Genomic DNA, 19,427 nt, shown 5'->3' with positions numbered 1-19,427 from the left:
CAAAGTATTTTTGTCCAAATGCATTTGAGCAAAGAAATTACAAAACCAAATAAAAATTATCCTTAAGCATTTTATTTATTTCATCTGGAATACAATTCCAGTATTGTGACAGAAAATTATGAACATATTTTGGCAACTTCTCATTTCATTAACATTTATATTTCTAAAAGTTTCATAAAAATGAATAAAAAAAGTATTTGAGACAGATATACAGACACAACATTAGTAGGAATTTTGGAAACACAAATTGTATAAAATACATATATTCATTATAAAGTTCATAAAAATTGAAAACATTTTTTTTTTCATATTTTTTAAATAACAATTTTATTTTAATAAAACATGTTTGTTTTTATAAAAATTCCACAGTGAAATATTATAACTTTTTAATTGTATTAAATATGAGACAAATTCAAAAGTACTCAAAACATTAATAGTACAACACTATAAATATTAAAAACTTAACAAATTTGGCATTTATAACAAGTGGTTGGGATTCTAAAATTGTTTGTTGATTACATAGCCATTCAACAAAAATAAATTAAAAATTAGGAACAAACAAGTGCCATTGTTAGGAAGAACACTGAGGAACGACAACTTGTTTTTTTTTAAGGATCTAATGTAAATATTTAAATTTGTAATGATTTGTACATGATGAAAAGCTATAAAATCAATAATATGGTCTATGATTTCTAATATATTAAGTCAATCTGAATAAACCTAATTTTAAATTACTGAGATTTGCTGGTTTAAAATTGTGATCACTTTTAATAAATAGGTTCCATTTATCATATAAAATTAAGCATCAAATTCACAGAAAAGTAACAAATACTTTGTAAAAATCTTTGTAAAAACATAACCTAATCTTGCAGTTCATGTGAGCTTTTATATCAAAACAAAATACTTTCGACTTAAGAATAAAAATATGAATACACTTGATTCTAAATAATGCTCTAATGTCATATATCTAAAAACATGACAGAAAATTATACAGAGTTCCATACTTAATAATGAAAGCCATATTTAATATTGATACTAAATGAAACACTTCAACAAATAACATGTAGAAAACATAGCAGCTTAAGGGATACTCCCAGAAAAATTACACTGTTTAATACAAAATTCATATTAATACACAAAAGTTATGGAAAATATGTGTATATTATATATGCAAGGTAACAGTCAATTCATTTAGAAGTAACAAATAAAAAGCAAAAGATAACTATGATTTCAGCACAAAGCAATTATTATACTACAAGTACAAAAAAATGTGCAATTAACATTAAATCAATAACTGTCAGTAACATTTATCAAACAAATAGTACTAAATTCTATACATCTTTAGAAATAACAATATTATCAGGAATGATTTCCTAATCATTTCAACAATTCTAAAAACTATTACAGAAAATGAAAATTTCACATATTTGAAGTATCAACATGATACAGATAAATATACAAAAATCCATTTTATTTGGATCTATCAAATTGTAGTTATTTCAACTTTTACTTTCTGAATTTGTCTAACAATCTTCAAAATACCAGCGTTCAGTATTGGTGACCTAATGGTCTTCAAATATTGAGTCAACCCTTCCTTGTAAACGGCATTTCTAAAATGCTGTTTTTTCCTAATTTTAAATTATAAAAAATCCAATAGTTAATCCAATCCAATTTCCTAATTTTAAATTATAAAAAATCCACATTGTTAAATCTTTCTTCAATATGAGAACTCCAACAAAATTCCAAAATTTCAATTCTTGACATTCTCAACTGGAATCTTTACTTAAAAGTTTAATCTCAAATAATTTTTATCTTCAACATTCAGATTCACTAAAAAGTAGATTTAGATTAAATAAAAGATCTAATGATGAAAGATAAATATGTAATTCTTTTCAGCAATATCCATCGAATTATTCTATGTATGCAAATATTTTTCAAATAACTTTATAAATAAAAATAAAAAAAAATACAAATTATAAAAAATTTAGGTTTCCATTCATAATTGTTCCTTTGATTTTAGAACATTTTTAAATAAGTGTTAAATTTAGCTAAGTTTGTTTATTATTTTAATAAATGCATTTATATATTTCTTTACCAACTGATAAAGTTTAATATTTTGAGGGGGGGGAGAGAAATTCTAAATTTCAAAAGATAGAAAAATGGAAAATTTTGAATGTATCTGAACTACAATCAATCTTGTATTATATAAACATAAAAATATGTACATATTTCAGATAAATGTCCATGAAACACCATTACATTAAGGGAAAAATGTTTATTACTCACTTCATTTACTTTTCTAATTTTTCTTTCATGAGACAACTAATGGATTCACACATAAAACAAAATGTACGACTAGACCGAATTTGTACTATTACCATTGCATCAATATATGAGATGAAGCAACTTGCATTTAAACAATTCAATATTCAAATTGTATTTAGGTATTAATGCATTGTTATATTTTTCAATGCATAATAATGTGGATCTTTTAAATCATTTATATAATACGAAGAATTATATTACACTGAAAATTAATTCAAAAAAGAATCAGTAACCCATTTTAAGCAAAGACAAGAAACATATCCATATTCAAATTTACCCAAGAACTAAATATACTATCATCTTAGTTTTACTGTTTACACAGAAAGAAAATTAAACATTCAGATTTACAGATTCAGAAAATGTAAATTTCATTAGTTAAGAAAAGTAAAATGGAATGTTTTGATATAAAACATTTTTATAAAATTAAATTTTATAATCAAGTAAGAAAATTTGATAAGTAATCTATTAACATTCAATTTCAAAATGAAATAATAATATCAAATTACGTGTTTTTAAGGAAACAGAGTAATTTACAACAACAGTACCACACAAATACACATTAGTTTTATAAATTTAATTATTTATACCAAAAATTGACTTAAAATTTGAAACTCTGGTAAAAACCTGATTTTTTTAATCTTTACACAATTTTATTAATCAGCTTAATGGAATATTTTGACAATTATTCTTAAATATCTAAAATCATGTAAAAGACATATATAAAAGGATAGATACTTTTTTTAAAATTGATAAATGACCATAGAATGTACTGTACAAACATTTTGCAATACAAGGTTATATCTGAAGAATGCATTCAGATTTAATTTTTTAAGTATTCCAATAAAGAAAAATTATTGTGAAATTTTAGATAAATAAGATTCAAATGCATTTTATTTTATATAACAATTTAACTAACATACATTTAACATACATCAAAGACATCTGAATAATATTTTTATAAACAATTTCAATATTTTACAATTAATCTAAAACCTCACAAGTATAAAAAAAAAAAGCTTAAATGCTTAAAAATTACTAAAATGGTTTACAGATCATTCATTAATAATCCTGAACAATAAATTTGGCATTTTTTGTTGTTGTTAAAAAAATTGAGTTATTTTTTCATTTTATTATTAAAAAAATAATAATGCATGCACATTCTATATGATGATGATGTAATTTAACCCTGCATTATTGAGCTATTCTTAATCACTATAAATTAACTTTCCCTTTGATTTTAAATATTTTCATAATAAAGCAAAGTCATTTATATACAGCAATATGATCATATACTGTTATCAGTTAGAAGGAATAACTGACCTATGATTTAAGATTCTCTAATGTTTAAAAGAAAATTTATTTTGTAAATAAGCTCAAAACAATTTAGAAATGTAAAAATATTTACAATACAATATTTTATGAAAATCAAATGGAAATTGTCGGTAAAAAAATCAGGGAAGAACAAATAGAAGATTTGTCTAAATTATTATTTTCCTCTCACAGAAATCTTTATGAGAGAGATATTCACAACTTTCAACATTAATTCATACAAAATTACAAAACATAATAGATACAAAAAGCATGCCAAAGATACAGATACAGTACACATACAGAAATACACAAGATATGAAAGAAATAAAATATTCAAAAATTGTTGTCAAAATTTGATATGATAAAATCGTCTTTGGCTCAATAAAAGCACCATATCTTTAAAAACAAATTTGGATAAACCACTTATCACAAACACAAATAAAACACCATCTAATTATACAACTACTAATTATAATTATATAGCATATCTGAATATTATACAAACATAAAAAAAAAAAAATATTTACATTAATTTTCTGTTAAATCCTTTCCATTAAGCAAAATAAATTTATCTATTTAAATTAAATCAAGATAAAGAAAAATCTGGCATAAAAAGTATTTTTAAAAGAATCAAATTACAGAATGATTATGCAAGAAAAATTGTGACAATTTTTCAACAAAATTAAGCCATGTAAAACAGCCAAACAGGATTAGTCAGATGTCTGAGCAAATACCACCCTGCACAAAACCAATGCAGTTTTGGCAACACCCAAAGCATTGTTGCTGAAGTCACAGAACCACAAACATTATAGGAACACAACTTTTCATACAGTAATGAGACAGGTATGTTTGGATCACAATATTCATGAAAGCTCTGTAACATAATATTGTATATTTTATGCTTTTTGATAATGCAGCACGTAGTAATCATGGTAATACATAAGTATGCAAAGAGGCTGGCCGATGATTAGAGAGATCCATACTGCCATATTACCATACTGATTGTGCAAGTATTTTTCAACAAACCTTGAAAATGGCAACTAAAATGAGATAAACCAAAAAAAAAAAGAAATCAGTTACTTTCAATTCACAACATTCATGGAAATTTGACAATTTGTATTGTTAATTAAATTTGAAGCAGTTGGAGCATGAAGCAATTATAGTGAAATATTCTGAATTATGATACAAAAGCCAATAATTCAAAGCAATTAGATAACATAATTTTTATGGATACTATCTTTTTATTTAAAAAAAAAGGGGGCAAGTATGCTAATAATGATATTCAAATAGAAAAAGATAAAGTAATATGCTTTCTAAACAAACTATTTCAATAAGAATTTATGTAAATAATCAATTGCCTATCAGTTTTTATTTAAAATAATTATCTAAATATGTTTTTGGTATTTGTGTGTTACCAAATGCCAGCAATTAATTGTTAAAAATTACCACGGTTGTCATGTTAATCTATTGATTATGTTCACTAATGATATGTGGTTAAGTTCCAAAGTTTGCAATTAAAATCCTGAAAAGTTGAAATATCCATTTATAATTACTCTATATTAATTACCCTTTCCACAATTAATATCAGAAAATAAAATTACAATCAGTTATAAGAATTAGAGGATTACCAAACAAATGCAAAAAGAAATCAGCAAAATAAAAATACTTTGATAAAAATCAATTCAAATATTAATAAAATAACGTCCAAGAATTTGTTAGAACATGAAGATCAAAAGATAATCTGGGATTTAAAATTAGATGCACTTTAAAATTTATACTTACTTGTCCAAGCATTCCTAAGAAGGCCCAAGCTCTAAACATCTTCAGAGGTACACTAACAAGGTACTGGAAAGGAAATTATACTAAAGCATTAAACAACTATTAAAAAAAAAAAAAAAAAAACATTTTTTTTTAACATATTGCAACTATAAGTGGCATCAAATTTAAATTCAACAAGCAGATTAAACTATAGAAACATCTGATATCACATTTTTCATAAATTAACAATTATATTCATTTTTTTTCCCCTTCTTTTTTTTCTTTCGTAAAATTTACTTTCAATAATCATATTTCAAAATGATGTAAACAGGCATTTTACTAAACAAACTTAAAATTATATACAACTTGGAAGCTTTCTTACATTTTGAATTAAATGCTTTTAACTAATCGCATGATTTGCAACAACTATTTAACACCTCCAAAAAAATTAAAATTTTGACACGCCCAAAATATTTTAACCTAGATCAGATTCATAACTTTCTATGTTAAAACTGAAATTCAGTGTTTCTATGAGCTGGAGACAAAACATCTTTAAATAAATAACAAACTTAGTTACCTCGTGAAAAAAAGCAGATAATAAGAACACTGCTGTTGAAGCAAATTGTTTAGAATAGCCCCAATTTCTAAGAGGAATGTATAAATGTCTCACACACCACTGGTGGACAGGAATGTTCCAGTTTCGCCAGAAATATTGAACGTTTTCTGAATTCCTGAAAGCAAACAAAAATGTATCCAACAATATTTTTTTGATATGGGTTATACTATTATGTCTAAAAGGTTTTAAGTTTTATTTTATTATGGAAGAATGAATACAAGTAGAATTTGTTTATTTGATGCCTTTTTTTTTTTTTTTAAATAAGTACCCTGCCCAACCTCAAACTTTTGCCATCATTTATTCAAAAATTTAAATTTGGATTCCTTTTACCTTTTCTCCTTATCGGTAGATTGCATATCTCCTTTATCTTCATCATTGCACTTCTTCAGAAGAGGAAAATTTATTATTTTTTTAAATAAATTGTTTATCAACAAGAAAATCACATGGAGCCAAGTCATTGAAATAATTTTGCTATGCAAATACTAGGATGTGATGTTTTAAAAAATAATTTGACACCAAAAGCAACTTGGAAAATGGATGATGATGCAGTTCTCGTGACTCAGCCTTCCTTATGACATGAAGTTTTGAATGGCAGTAATTATAAGATATTAATGTAAACTATATACATTTAAATTGGATGAAATCTTTTTGAACTGTTCACTTGTTTTGTAGAAATCGGAATAACTAAGTACATTTGGAAGATACATTTGAAAAGTCAGAACTTTTTGAGCTATGTAACATTAAGAGCATTAATACATCATTATAAGAAATTTACAATTATTTGGAAGGCATTTATTTTTATGAGAGAAGAGAAATAAATTAATACGTAAGGAGACTTGAGCAATTTCTTATGTGTGATAATAATTAATAATATATTAAATTCCAGGCAAACTAGGCACTTGTGCCCATCTGGTCTGCCTTAGTTAAAATAAAGATACATGGGATTCTTTAATAATTTTTTTAATATTGTCATTTTTTCCCCTTATTTTAATTATATGAAAGAGAATTAACAACTATAGATACTTAAAATTTAACTGAATACTTGTGTAGCAATATAATGGTAGTAAAGCTAAGCTGTAATATTATTTAAAATATTTAATATTTAAAGTATGTAATCATATCAAGAAAAACAATTTGGTAATAAGTATATTTTTATTAATCTTATTTGTAAAGGCTAATATTGCTAAATTTTTGGTATGCTAAACATATTCACTGAAAGCAAGCTAGAAAAATATACAATTTAAAAAATAAAATTGAATAGAATTATCTAAATTAATAAAAAGTTTATTGTTTGCTAAGTCTTAAAATTTAATAATTCTCAAAATTAATTCTTAAGAAATTCAAATGAAAGGAAATAATTTGTCAGATGATTCAACTGACGCCTGAATTAGAAACTCCTTTTAAAAAATGCTATACCACATTAACAGGAAGATCAGTAATTTGAATAAATTTAATGTCATAAAACTCGAATGAAAGCCGATCTCTAGTGAACGTAAGAAATAAAATGTTTTGGGGAGAAGAACGTAATTTTAAATGTGTATTAAAAAAAAAAGAAAAGGAAACGACTAATAATTTTAAGTAGGAACAAAAACCGCAACTTTCAAACAAAACTAAAAAGTAATTAGATCATAAATTATACTTACCACCAATCATTATAAAAATATCTGTCACCAAACCTTAGTATTTCAGCTACGGCATTAAGTGAGGAGTGGAAATACCAATAAAAGAAAAGTAGCCAAATAAAATGATTTGGTATCTGAAATTTAAATGATATTTTTCATAAAACTGCAAAAAACAAATTTTTTTTCATTTAAACAAATAAAAAAAAGATTTATAATTTTTTTAAAGAAAATTTTAATATTTTAATGAATATTGTCCAAATTTCCTTTGGATTGCTTGTTTGTTTTTTATATCCCATTTACAATTTTATCCTTTGATTTCAATGACAGCATAAACCAATTCAAAACAACAAATCAGAAATAAAGCTTAAAGAAATATTTGGAAATAAATCAATGCTTATCTCAAGGTGTATTTTTGAAAGAAAAAAAAAGATTTAATGATTTTCTTCTTGTCAGTATTACAAAACAAAGGAAGATAAGAAAAAATTGTATTACTATTTATAACAAAATCAACTTACAGCTAACTTTAATAATCTTTCCAGCATTCTGGAATAGTCCATTTCCTAAAAGACAGAATCTTTCATTATATGCTTTATATAAGGTAAATGATAAAGTTAATGATTCGTATGATAATAAATATAAAAATGACAACAGATTTTTAATTATACAATTATTTAAAATTTTATTTAATAATAAAATCAACTGAAACAATTATAAGAAAAATATGAGATGTTTTTAAATTTGTTTAGTTAAATTCTTCAGGAAATTATAAAAGCTTATCTAGTCTGACTGTTCAACTACTAAGTAAGACTTTGTATTCATTAATATATGTTCTTAAAATCTACAAGCAAATTATTTCAGATATTAAAATTTGCAAGTTGTTTGTTTTAAAAACTTATTGTTTTAGTCATCCACAAAAATAATTAAAATAATAAGAACCAAGCAATTGAAATGTAATGCAATTGTTAAAAAAAAACTGATCCAATAGAAATATATGTATTAGTTTCTTCATAGCTACATGTAAATACTGTATCCAAAACCACAATTGTGCACTATATAATATAAATAAAATGTAATTGTCTTCTTGCTTATATTTAAAACTTTGCCTTTTTCTTTGGTGACCAGTAGCTTCAAAAGGAATAATGTCTATTTTTAATTTTAAATGATTTTCTTCTGCATAACTTATATTTATGATTCTCCAAATAAAACATTTTTAAGAATTAAATTCTGAAAGCCATTAAAATCATGTTATTTTAATATCCTCAAATCTGTCTTATTGTTTTAATATACGAACCCATTTAAACAATAAGAATCTAGATAATCTATTTCACATAGCAAATGGTTTTTGTAATAATGTATTCGCAGATTCCTCAAAAATTAATTTTTTTTTTCCTTTCAATAATGGAAGCTTTCAATAATGGAAGAAAATTACATGATTTAACAATGAAAGTTTCATATTGATAGCAACAATGAAATTATTGTTGATACTCATGGGGGGGATTTGTTTCAAAAAATTACAAAATACAGAAAAAAATGTATACAAGTAAACTGACATCATTAAAAAGATAAATTTTAAAACTTAACAATAATGTTCACTGCAAACATATTTTAGAGAGTTATTGTAGAAAAATGAGAGCAGTTTGTTTAATTTATAATTAAAATTTCTCCACTATATGCATTCTCACATTCTAAAGCACATATTAATAAAACTTATTCAATAAATGCACACAGACATACATTCTCTTTTTTTTTTCTCTCTCTCTCTCTCTCTCTTTCTTTTCTTTTGACAAGAGATTACAAATGAGGAATAAATATACAGTTTTTATTTTAATTATTAAGATAAGTTTAATAATGAAAATAAACTTCTTAAATAATCACAATGCTTTTATATATGTAAGACAAGATCTTCAACATATAGAAGTAAATGGTTTTTAATTACTTTTTGCCAGGAGATAAAAGGAATCGAGTTGTAATGATGAATACCAATTAAAAGAATGAAAATAATTTTTCTAACCACAAATTAAAATCAGATTAAGAAACGTGATATTAATAACAATTCATATCCTGTTTTAGTATTAAAAAGTAATAAAATACTCACTTCTAATGGTTTAAGAGAATTATTAATTGTTGGAACAATCCACTGTTGAATCAAACACAAAATAAGCTGAATAAGGAATATCTAAGAAAAATAGCAAAATTTAGTAAGTTACTATTGTATGAATACTATAATATTTAAAAATTGAACCATTTTCTTTGTTAAAGATGTTTATGCCAAGACTTACCATTTCTAAAACTCGCTTTATCAGAAATCTTTTTCGAATTCGAGACGAGCGTGGAAAATTTAACTCGTAACACAGAGTTGGTGCAAATAAAAAGTAGTATATATCTGGAAGAAATTACAGCACGCTCGCTTACTAAGTTAATTCACATTCATACTTATATTAAGATTGAATAAAAGTTTTTCAAATAATAATCATATTTTAAATACAATGGATTACCTTTAAAATTCAGATTATTTGGATAAGTGACAAGTTCTGGTCCATGAACATTGTTACCAATACTTTGATCATCTGTAGGCAGAAAAAAAAGTTTTAAATGAGGAAAAATAACAAAACAATTATTAAAAGTTCTTTCATACAGGAAATTTGTAATAAAATAATAAGTAATCAGAAAGAAAATAATGCTTACTACTTAATTGTATTTTAAAACAATATTTTAGAGCAATTATGAATGTTTCCCTTTCATCGCCCAAAAGTTTCTTCAGTCTTGCACCAACAAATTCCAACTAGTATAAATTTTAGTAAGCTCAATGGGAAAGTGACATTTGTACCTTTTGTTAACCTGATATCATAAAGATATCATAACCTGATATATATCATCTAAACAATTTTCTGAAATTAATGTTGTCAATCTGATTTTTCCCCCATCAAATGATATTGAATGGCCATTTAACTAGATAATAGTTTAAATAGTTAATGAAAAATGCAAACATGTGAACAAAATTAAATATTTAAACACTATATACAACATTTAAAAGATATTTATACAGATATAATTAGATACTCCAGATAAAGAATCAAATGTTAAATATAAAATTTAAAAAGATCCAAATTAAAACTGAATTTAAAAAATTATATACAAGAATTTTATCCATTTATTCAGGTTTTATAAATTATAAAGGTTTGAAAAATTGTGACATAAAACCAAGATGGCAAATAATAATCTACTTCTAAAATTAACATCAAAAAACAGCCTTTCTTTTTAAACTACAAATCTTTTTAACACTTATGATATATTCATATTCATAATGAGACAACATTATTATAAGTACACTGCCTGAATTGGCAGGATAAATTATAATGAGCTTACACCTTACTTTTTGTCTTATTACTCAAGTTTGAGACTAGGGTTGGCTTAGGTTATAAAATTTTCATCAACATAAAATAATGACTCCAAAATTAATATGCATATTCAAACAAAACTTTTAAATTGTATTGGGAAGAATATGCAATTGTAGAATAAGTAATAATTAAAAAAAAAACTCTTATACTGCTCAATAATTCTAAAAAATAGCATGTTAATTTTCCAAATTTCAAAAGATATCCAAATAATAAAACTGATTTGAAACTGTAGGAATGTAATGGTCTATTCCAACATTTCAGAGATAATCAAATCCTGTTTTCGGTAAACAAGAAGTAAAGATTTCATGCCATAGCATAAGACAGAGAAATTTCATCTTTTAAAAAAATTCAATCATATTTAATTTAGTACTTATTTTATCTCCAATCCTAAGAAATATTCATAATTTGATCTAATATGAAATATTAATAACTTTGATCTGTAAAAATAATAGTAGAAAATAAGCTAACTCAACATACAATCAAAGTATTAAAATTTGTTCCGAAAATAAGGGTTTTGTATAGAAATAAGATCTTGAAGAAAAATGTAATCAATGTGTTAACAATCTTAACATTTACATGTGAGTACATTTTATGAGCTACATATTATAATAATTCATATATCTTTTACACTAATAAATATAGTTTATACGATGAAAAAGTTTTTTTAATATTATTTAAATCATTTAGTGTACTGTAAAAGATATTAGGTCAGCCATCATATTGATTTAAAATTATTGCAATAGTTTGAAAACATGTATAGAAATAGTTTAAATTTCTTTACCTCTGTGCCTTTGTCTTTCAGAAGAAACGCTGCGTCTTCTTAATCTCCTATATGGATCAGAATGATTTGTTCTGCACCAATAATTCACCATGTGGTAAGATATCAATTTCAAAAACACAATGCTGACATATCCCATAACAATTGATGCAGCAACTGTTAAAGCAAATAAAATTTAGCCAGAAGATATATTTCAAAAATAAAATAAAACCTTAAAAATGATAATCACATTTTTCTTATTATGAATTATTTTATTTATCCATTTACTAGTAATCACAAAAAATTTAAAAGTTAACACTGAATTAAATTATGCTCCTTAAAATCATTCTTTATTGTTATTATTTTAGTATCTTGCATACAAAACATATGGAGCAATAATGTTTTAATCATGCAACTTATATTAACATTAAAAAATAATGATCCAAATAAATCCTAAGAAAAAACATTTGTTTTTAACATGCACATGCAAGCTAAAGATTCGAGCAAATAGAGAAGGACATGCATTTTACTGCAGCAAATTGTTGCTTATCAAGTAAAAAGAGGACATGCATTTTAAATGCAATAAATTTTTGATTATTAAGAAAAACCAACTACCTTAATTTTTTAAATTTTACAAGTAAAAGCTGAATTTTTTTGGTAGCTAAGAATACATAGGAATTTCCCACATCTCTACACCATATGCAATTGCTTTTTATTCATATCATATGTGAAAAATATTTTGCCATATTTTTTTGTTATTGCAAAAAACTTTGGCTTTTTTCCTTCCTCTTGCAAAATTTAAAAAAATGACGTTTGTTAACTCTTTTAAAAGCACAAAGAGTTTTTCTTCATGAAATAATTCTAACCCATTAACACCCAACTAATTTAAAGTAAAGATTTCAACAATTTTTTTACATTAAAAATACAAAAGCTAAAAAAAAAAAAATGTTAAGTCCAAAAATAAATTTTTTTAAAAAATGTTTAAAAAAATCAATAACAAAATTACTTTAGCTTTATTATAAGGGTTTTAAAATTAATAAAATATCAAAAATCAGATTTTCAAACTGTTTACATTATTTTGAAAATAAATCAAAAATAAATTTCAAAATCATGCAAATAGGTGGTATGCCAATATAAAATTGCTCAGATATTAAGAAATACATACTGACTTCTTAGATAAAGCAAAAGAATACATTATGTTTAATTATATCAATGAAACCTTAATTTTAACAGAACATTGGGTGTTAATGAGTTAATATTGTATAAATCCAAATGGACAAGAAAAAATCTGTGCTTCCCTGTATCTTTTTTATTAAGTACTAAAAACACATTCTTTTTCTATCATATCATAAACAGACTATGAAAAAAACTTTCAAATAGCACAGTTTTAGCAAAAAATTATCACTATTAAAATAGTTAAGTTATAAAATCAAAAACATAAATGCTGAGCATGCATTAGAGTTAAACAGAGGTTACGAACAGTAAGAGCCACCACCTCGTTTGATCCCGAAACAACTCACCCACACAACTAAGTCGATCTGAAAGGAATGAATTCATATTCTCACTAAATTATTCTTTAAAATCAGTAAATTGCAACTTTCATTTTAATTGGAAACCATATAACACACTCTAATAGCAAAATTTAAATAAAGGTTATTTTATTTTATTGCTAGTGGTAGTAAATGCAAAAAAATTTCAGCCCCTGTTTTTATACAGGGTGGCACAAAAAAATATTATCATACTTTTACTGCTGAAACACTGAAACTCAGTTTTAATGATTGAAAAATAACAATCCAAGTTTTAAAAATTCCACAAAACTTAAAAGTTAAAGTGGTAATTGAAATTGAGAAAATGCATTGAAATTGCAAAGTCATTTTGAAAAAAAAATTCACACTGATCTAGCAAGTAGATTCAGCATAACAGAGATGAATATAGAGATATGATTGAAATAGATAGAAATGTTCAAAATGTTCACAAACAACATTCCAGAAGATCAAAAGTAACACAGACATGAAAGGAAAAGAATTGGAAATGTATTACCTACTGCTGAAAACAGCACTTCACCAGGTCATATATTTAAGTAAAGAATGCCGAAAAATTGCATCCATTATACTGCAAGAGTTAGAAGAATATATAGTGCATCTCTTAATGAAAATAGTCAATAAAGGAAAAATTAAATTTTATGAGTGTATTTGGTGAAATGCAAAAAAAATCAGGAGTTTGAAAAATAATTTAATTGGAGCAATGTGACTCCCAATGCTAGATTTTCTCTTGAGAAATTTTCTTACGAATAAAGCATAAAGCACAAAACCTATAATTGTTTATGAATAGAAAACAGCCATTGAAAAGGACGTGCCAAAACTCTAGAAAAAATTAGTTTAAATATGCAAAATTTTATATTTTCATGGTGCATAATAGCAATGTCTGTAAATTATAGTGATGCAAGATAATGACGATTTCTTTTGAACTTAGTTCAATTTATAAATATAAACTAAGAACAAAAGAAATATATTCATATAGTTAATTTTAAACTTGGAAATAAATTGCATGATACAAAAAAAACATATTTTTCTTAAGTAATATGATAACTTTTTTTTGTGATACACTGTATAGAAACTTTCTTTAATTTTAAGCCAAGGATAGTATCTTAAAAGTATTACATTACTAATTATAATCTATGAAATATTAGAAGCTTGAAAATCGTGTTATTTGCAAGCTATCCGTTTATATGTAGCAAATAAGAAAAGGAATAAATTACCTCTATATGTACCAAAAAAAAGGCACAAACTTATAAACAGTTCTTCTCAAATGACAAACACAAAATTTAATTACTCAATTTTAGGATTCATAATTACCTGCATGGCAATCTGTGGAATAAACTACGACAGGTGGGCATAGAACTTCAGCAGTCACTAAAATTATGATGCAAAAAAGACCAAAATTTTCACTTATAATGCCCTAAACAAAAACAATAAAGAAAACACTTAGAATAATGAATTACCTAAGCACAGGTTTCAAAATTTTAATCTCATAAATTTTGAAGGAACAAAATAAAACATTTCAACAAAATAATTTTCAACGGTTTATTCCAACACAAAAGGCAATTAAACTAGGAAAGTGTGAATAATGCATTATCTTAAAAAATAGGTCTTAACTCACAATCTCTTAGTAAAATAGGTCGTTGAAGCACAAGCCAAAGATTGACAAAGAAATTTATTTGAAGTACTTTAATGAAGACATTCAACTTTATAACATCTTTGATTATTTACTCTTATATTATTGAATAATCTGGCAAAAATAGAAATATATAGTGTCAAACTATGGGTTCAAATCCATATATACATTTATGATCAGAATAAACAATTTAACTATGTGAATGCTTAGTTTTTCCTTACCTAATTAGATAATTATCTGTATTTAGATTTTAGTAGATTATTTTCATGGAAATTTGTCTAGAGTATTACTCAAGATAAAGTTTTACAATAAACTAATATTTATGAAAATTAAATACTGCAATATGAATTATAATATGGCATTTTTTAATAATTTTTTTTCCAAATTTTTCTATAAATTTAAATATGTAATAGCCAAATATATTTACTATGCATAGGCACAATGTTTAAGAAAGTAGAATAGATTGAACAGAGGAATTTTATTTGAAACATTCTAACAATATCAAGGAAGATTCATAAGAAGTAGATACGGGTTATTCTGAAATCTACACCATAACATTTTGATTACTTTAAAAATCCCTTTAAAACAGATTTATAACATAAGAAGAGCATCAGCTGGTCAATGAAAAAAATTCATAATATCAATAAATGTATATTATATTTCAAATATATGTAAATATATCTTATATGTAAATGTATGTTATATTTGAAAGATAATTTTATTTCATAATCTCAATTAATAGCTCAAATTATTACTTACTTTTGCCAATAGTTTCTCAATACCCAAAGATATTGAAGGAATTACAAGTAAACCTGAAAAAATAATAAAACATTCATAAATAACTCGGGAAACATTCATAAATCATCTTTAAAAGGAAAATAATCCATAAGAAAATATATATTACCTAAAAGTATAAGAACAGAAGGAGAATGGGTAGGATTGAGAACAAATACTTTAAACCACTGTATAGGGTCAATGAGGATTCCATACCTTAACAGAAAAATAAGTAGAGTTAAAATAAAATTACAAGAAAAAATTTATTTTAATAATATGCCTGGATCATTAGAAAATAAACAAAAATGTTCTTACTTGATTATATTTTCTAAGACAAGCCTGGCATTTGATAGGACCTGTAAATATTAAATAATTATAAACCACAAAAATATATCAAATTTTTTAAATATACATAAAAAATATTGCATTCTTAAGGACCTAAATAAAATAAAAAGAAAATTGTATTTTTATAACAGTCATTTTTATTTTGTCTAAAAATAAGAGCAAAAGAAAATATACATTGAAACATTCCTTGAAAAACCTACTATTTACATAAAGATATTTAATTTAACTCTGCTTTTTTCTAAATAAAAATTACCAGAGTTATATCCATCAAGAATGAAGAAAACATTTAGATTTTTCTTTCTTATTCAGCATACCAAATAATAGAATTTAAAATTAAGTAAAACTTACAATTCAAAATAACTATTTAAAAAACAATCGTTTATATAACAGTAACCTTAGGAAGAGCTAAAAATGTCATTTGCCATAGATGATGACAAATGGTAAAAAATATGCCATATAAAAAATTACCAGTAATATGATGCACAAATTCAGAAAACCTCTGTAGTTTGTGTACCCACTGGAAGAACTAAGTAAAGAGTCTCTACATAGATGAACACTAGGAGAAAAAAAAAAAAAAAAGAGAGAGTAATTACTATTCAAATGGATTTTTATCACTTAATGCATCATAAAAAATGGAATTGTATTATGTAATAAGCCCTTTTAAAATAGTATCTATAAAAAAAAAGATATATGAATATAATGCTTTTCTATATATGCTTCTTCATTCATACGTATATATTATTTGTTCTTTCTTATAACATTAATTTGATAATATATATATATATATATATATATACACCATTTTAACATATTCATTATCTTCATGATTTCAATAAATCATATGTTACAGAAAAGGTTTAATAATGGATACAATATGAAATTAAACTTAAAAACTTTCGTCATTTCTTTAAATTTAATGTTATGTCATAAATAATGTTTATTTATGTCAATTTTTTTTTAATTTTTAATGCATGAATATATTTGGATAAATTTATGTTATGTAGTGTATGATGCTAATTTTAAACATTTACTATCGTTATCTTCTAAAAAGATGAACTATGTTATTTATCACAATGGTAGTTTCAGATATGAAGAATAGAAAAAGCAAATAATTTTCTATATAAACAATACTAATATGTCAAAACAGCTCACTTTAAAGAACAATGAGAGCGCAGGTAAAAAAAAGTTTACAACTCAGGAATAAATTTAATAGATTTTTAACACAAAATTCTTTGTCATCAGGATAGTCTGATGACAAATAATTTTGCCTTTCCTAACAAAACTTACATTAAAAAATTTTTGCAATTACGGAAAATGCAATTAAAATATTATTCTATAGTGTTACTTAACTTAAATACATTTCGCATTCAAAATGCTAGAATTTAAAAGATAATCCTATAAAAATAATGATGCAAAATCCGTTTTTTTTTTTTTTTTTTTTTTTTTTTGCATTTTTTAAGAAATAAAACTTACTGTTTCATACAAAATTTTGACATTAAAAAATATTTTTTCAGAAATCACTTACGGTTTATCAGGCTGAATAGCTCGTAATCTGTGCTCTTTTCTAGTTTCTCCATCAACTTGAGCAACGCTCACACTTTTCGTACGACGTACCCTGGGTTTATTATTTTCGTTTTTCTCCATCTTCTGAAAAAACTACCTCTAAAATAATGGACATACACAATTCAAGGAAAATATTATATCACGAAATATGGAAGATTTTGACAACTGTCAGGTTCAGCTCATGCTGTCAAGGGTGATACCCCATACTGAATTAAATATCTCGTTTGATCATTTAGGGAGGATAGTAAACAGACTCGTTACAGTTATGATCAAAAACAATAGGAAATTATCTTATTTTTCGATAAGAGATTTTATCTAATCATAAATAGATGTCTGTCAATATTTTTAATTTCATGTCAAATTTTATTCCATATTTAAATAGAAATTCGCTATCTTAAACGTCTACTTCCTTAACAATGATTTCGGATGAAATGAAAGCATAGTATTCTTGCCTGTGATGAAAATTACTTGGGTTTTCGAATCACTTTATAAATTATTGCAAAACAATATAATAAAACCGGTTTCTAGGGAAATAAATAGCAATAATTTTTTTTTATACTTTCGAGTGTAAAAGAGATTTTGAGTTCATTCGCAAATGATGGTACTATTCTAACCGAGTGCAATCGCTATTATTCTCTTTATTCATAAAGCGTGCATAAATTTTCTTTCTATGACTATCCATTTGGATCAAATCACCGCAAGAGAAAAACTTCTTTGTAAAAATATTTTTTATGTACGTGATATATAAAGTAAATTTTATTACGATAAGATACGCGCGTGTGTGAGTGTGAGTGTGTGTGTGTGTGTGTGTGTGTGTGTGTGTGTGTGTGTGTGTGTGTGTGTGTGTGTGTGTGTGTGTGTGTGTGTGTGTGTGTGTGTGTGTGTGTGTGTGTGTGTGACAAAAAAACTCAGAAATGCTATAAATTTGGCAGTCGTTTAAAAGTAACGATAATGTAAATTGGATCGTTAGGTCAGCAGAATTTTGAAAGAAAATATGTATTGATAAAGAAAGAAGATTTAATTTACTTAAATTTAATTTTTAGGCAAATTCCCGTTAAGTAGATTAATAGTTAATTTGAATACTGAATTAAATGGTGCCTTAAATACTGTACTCTTCACATTTCTTTTCAATGAAACCTTTGTGTTTATAAAAATTTTGCTTCCCCTTAAAAAAATTCTTTAATGTATTAATATAAAAAAATAATAATAATAAAACCCTCTTAAGTTGGAATTTTTAAATTTTTCTCAAGAATTTAAAAACTATGTTTAAAGTATGTTGGAATCAAATGCCCCTTTAGCTTTATCTCACATCCTGATGATATCTGTTGACAAATTGTCCTGTTCTTTGTTGAACGAATAATTGAACTATGAAATATCAAGAATTTTACATTAATAGCAGATACTGTGAGAAAAAAAATCATGTAGCTATTTAAATACCCATTCATGAAGTATCCTAACTCAAAATTGCATCTTAATCTTTTATATATCTATAGCAAAAATAATCATAATAATCAAGGTAGGGTTTTTTTTTTTTTCGTTTTTTTTTTTATACTTACTATTTTCTGGTTTATAATTTCCAATCAATTAGCGATGTTATATCCTATTACATTCATACAAAAATTAAATTAATTTTCAGATTAAGCACATTGAACTGTAATCACTATTTTTAATTTTTTCTTTTTTGATAGATAATTATTAAATTTCTTTCTTTATTATTTCTACAACAATTTAAAAAATTGTAATGTTTTTTTAATAAAAAGCAAACGATTTTTTAACAATAATAA

The 19,427-nt window shown here is 24.6% G+C and overlaps 1 protein-coding gene across 2 annotated transcripts; it reads right to left on the bottom strand.

Annotated features, from left to right (window-relative positions):
• Window positions 1-76: 76 nt before the first annotated feature.
• On the bottom strand, window positions 77-17,976 carry LOC129963308 (diacylglycerol O-acyltransferase 1-like). Of its 2 annotated transcripts, XM_056077598.1 has the most exons (16): window positions 17,606-17,976; window positions 16,549-16,636; window positions 16,051-16,091; window positions 15,866-15,951; window positions 15,721-15,773; window positions 14,643-14,745; window positions 13,308-13,325; window positions 11,812-11,964; window positions 10,128-10,199; window positions 9,912-10,015; window positions 9,728-9,808; window positions 8,148-8,192; window positions 7,654-7,766; window positions 5,972-6,125; window positions 5,419-5,481; window positions 77-4,676 (listed from the first exon to the last, which is right to left on the bottom strand). In XM_056077598.1, the coding sequence occupies exons 1-16, from the start codon at window positions 17,722-17,724 to the stop codon at window positions 4,533-4,535; spliced, it is 1,437 nt and encodes a 478-aa protein (XP_055933573.1). In that variant the 5' UTR covers window positions 17,725-17,976; the 3' UTR covers window positions 77-4,532. The 2 variants fall into 2 exon arrangements, with proteins under 2 accessions (XP_055933573.1, XP_055933574.1); XM_056077599.1 differs by lacking the exon at window positions 13,308-13,325 and having other exon boundaries at window positions 17,606-17,971.
• Window positions 17,977-19,427: the final 1,451 nt, after the last annotated feature.

Source organism: Argiope bruennichi, chromosome 3, assembly GCF_947563725.1.
Source record: "Argiope bruennichi chromosome 3, qqArgBrue1.1, whole genome shotgun sequence".
NCBI lineage: Eukaryota > Metazoa > Arthropoda > Arachnida > Araneae > Araneidae > Argiope > Argiope bruennichi.
Note: the sequence above shows the minus strand (reverse complement) of the source record. Positions and strands in the feature narration are given on the sequence as shown.